Below are 1,234 nucleotides of genomic sequence, written 5' to 3'. Positions count from 1 at the left end.
CATATTATATATATATAAATTTTATCGACACGTACCTGAATTTTATCAGCATCCAGGTAGTGGCAAATAATAGAACAGAGAGAATCGAAGCAAACACAATCGTCAATGCAAAGGTGAGCTGTAGCAGAAAATAGACCAAATGAAAGTGAGTCCGGTTGCCGACACCCCTACACACACACATGACCCCTGCGTGCATGAAAACGTTTAATCCTACTGCTCGTATATATTTATTTACAAGACAAACGTAGTACTACACAGCTATTGCCACGGTATTTACGTGCATGAACACGTTTAACCATACTGCTCATATTTATTCATATATAGCACAAACGTAGTATCGGTGTTTACGTGCATGAACACGTTTAACCCTCCTGCTCATATTTATTTATGTACAACGCAAACGTAGTACTACACAACCACTCCCACGATGTTTACGGGCATGAAGTAAGTAGCATAACTCGCCTATGAACAGGAATACTCGCACACACCAAACCACCGGTAGATAGACGGTTGGAGGTGCGTCTAAGATACATCCTCATGCACATAAGTGGACAATACCAGACTCACCCATGAACACGAATGCCTCACCTCCTGAGCATCACATCCACACACAGGTAGATGCTTAGGGGATGGCCGGGACTACATACCGACATATGTATCGCACGCTACAACCCCTCTCGCACTATAACTTTGTATTAAAATAGTACCGGCCATCTCGTCATACCCGATGTACTACTGTACACCAACACAGTCCAGGTTTAGGTGTGTGATTAGGTTTGTTTAGACCCTACAACCCTACAACATACCGTGCTCGCGGATAGGTATATAGTATCCGGGCGGTCTGACGGCGGTGTATTCGTTTGGTTATAGAACATCACAGGCATCAGTGAGACATATGGCGTAAGCTCCTGCATAAGCGCGTTGATCTGTTGCTGAGTGAGGTTGCTGGTATCCAAGTCGTATACACTCCCCTCTGGGAGTGAGCTTAATTCGTCACCTGTGGGAATGAGCAATGCGCGCAGAGAGGGCGATGGCGGCCTTGAGTGCGCATACACCCTGGGTGAGGCACATGCGACAACTGTGACGGAGCTCCGTATGGCCTAGTTTGGCGATTCTATTTTTAGACTGGAGCGAGCGGTCACCTCTCCAGCCACGTGTACTTAGATGTGCTGACTCTATTGCCCCGGATGAGAGACTGACCTACTTTTCTCAGTACTGAATTCTCGCTCACATT

The 1,234-nt window shown here is 46.2% G+C and overlaps 1 protein-coding gene across 1 annotated transcript in view; it reads right to left on the bottom strand.

The window, feature by feature from the left end:
- The window catches only part of SARC_13469 (hypothetical protein), a gene marked incomplete at its 3' end in the record, with an annotated part of 2,407 nt that extends 1,407 nt beyond the window's left edge, over nucleotides 1-1,000 (bottom strand). Inside the window, exons 1-2 of the mRNA XM_014292400.1 lie at nucleotides 807-1,000; nucleotides 36-118 (exon numbers count right to left, since the gene is read on the bottom strand). Coding sequence (XP_014147875.1) covers nucleotides 36-118; nucleotides 807-914 — 191 coding nt within the window. The remainder of the gene's footprint in view (nucleotides 1-35; nucleotides 119-806) is intronic.
- Nucleotides 1,001-1,234: the final 234 nt, after the last annotated feature.

This window comes from Sphaeroforma arctica (genome assembly GCF_001186125.1).
Source record: "Sphaeroforma arctica JP610 unplaced genomic scaffold supercont1.3326, whole genome shotgun sequence".
In the NCBI taxonomy this organism is placed as follows: Eukaryota; class Ichthyosporea; order Ichthyophonida; genus Sphaeroforma; species Sphaeroforma arctica.
The sequence above is the reverse complement of the archived record's forward strand: the minus strand, read 5'-3'. Positions and strand labels throughout refer to the sequence as shown.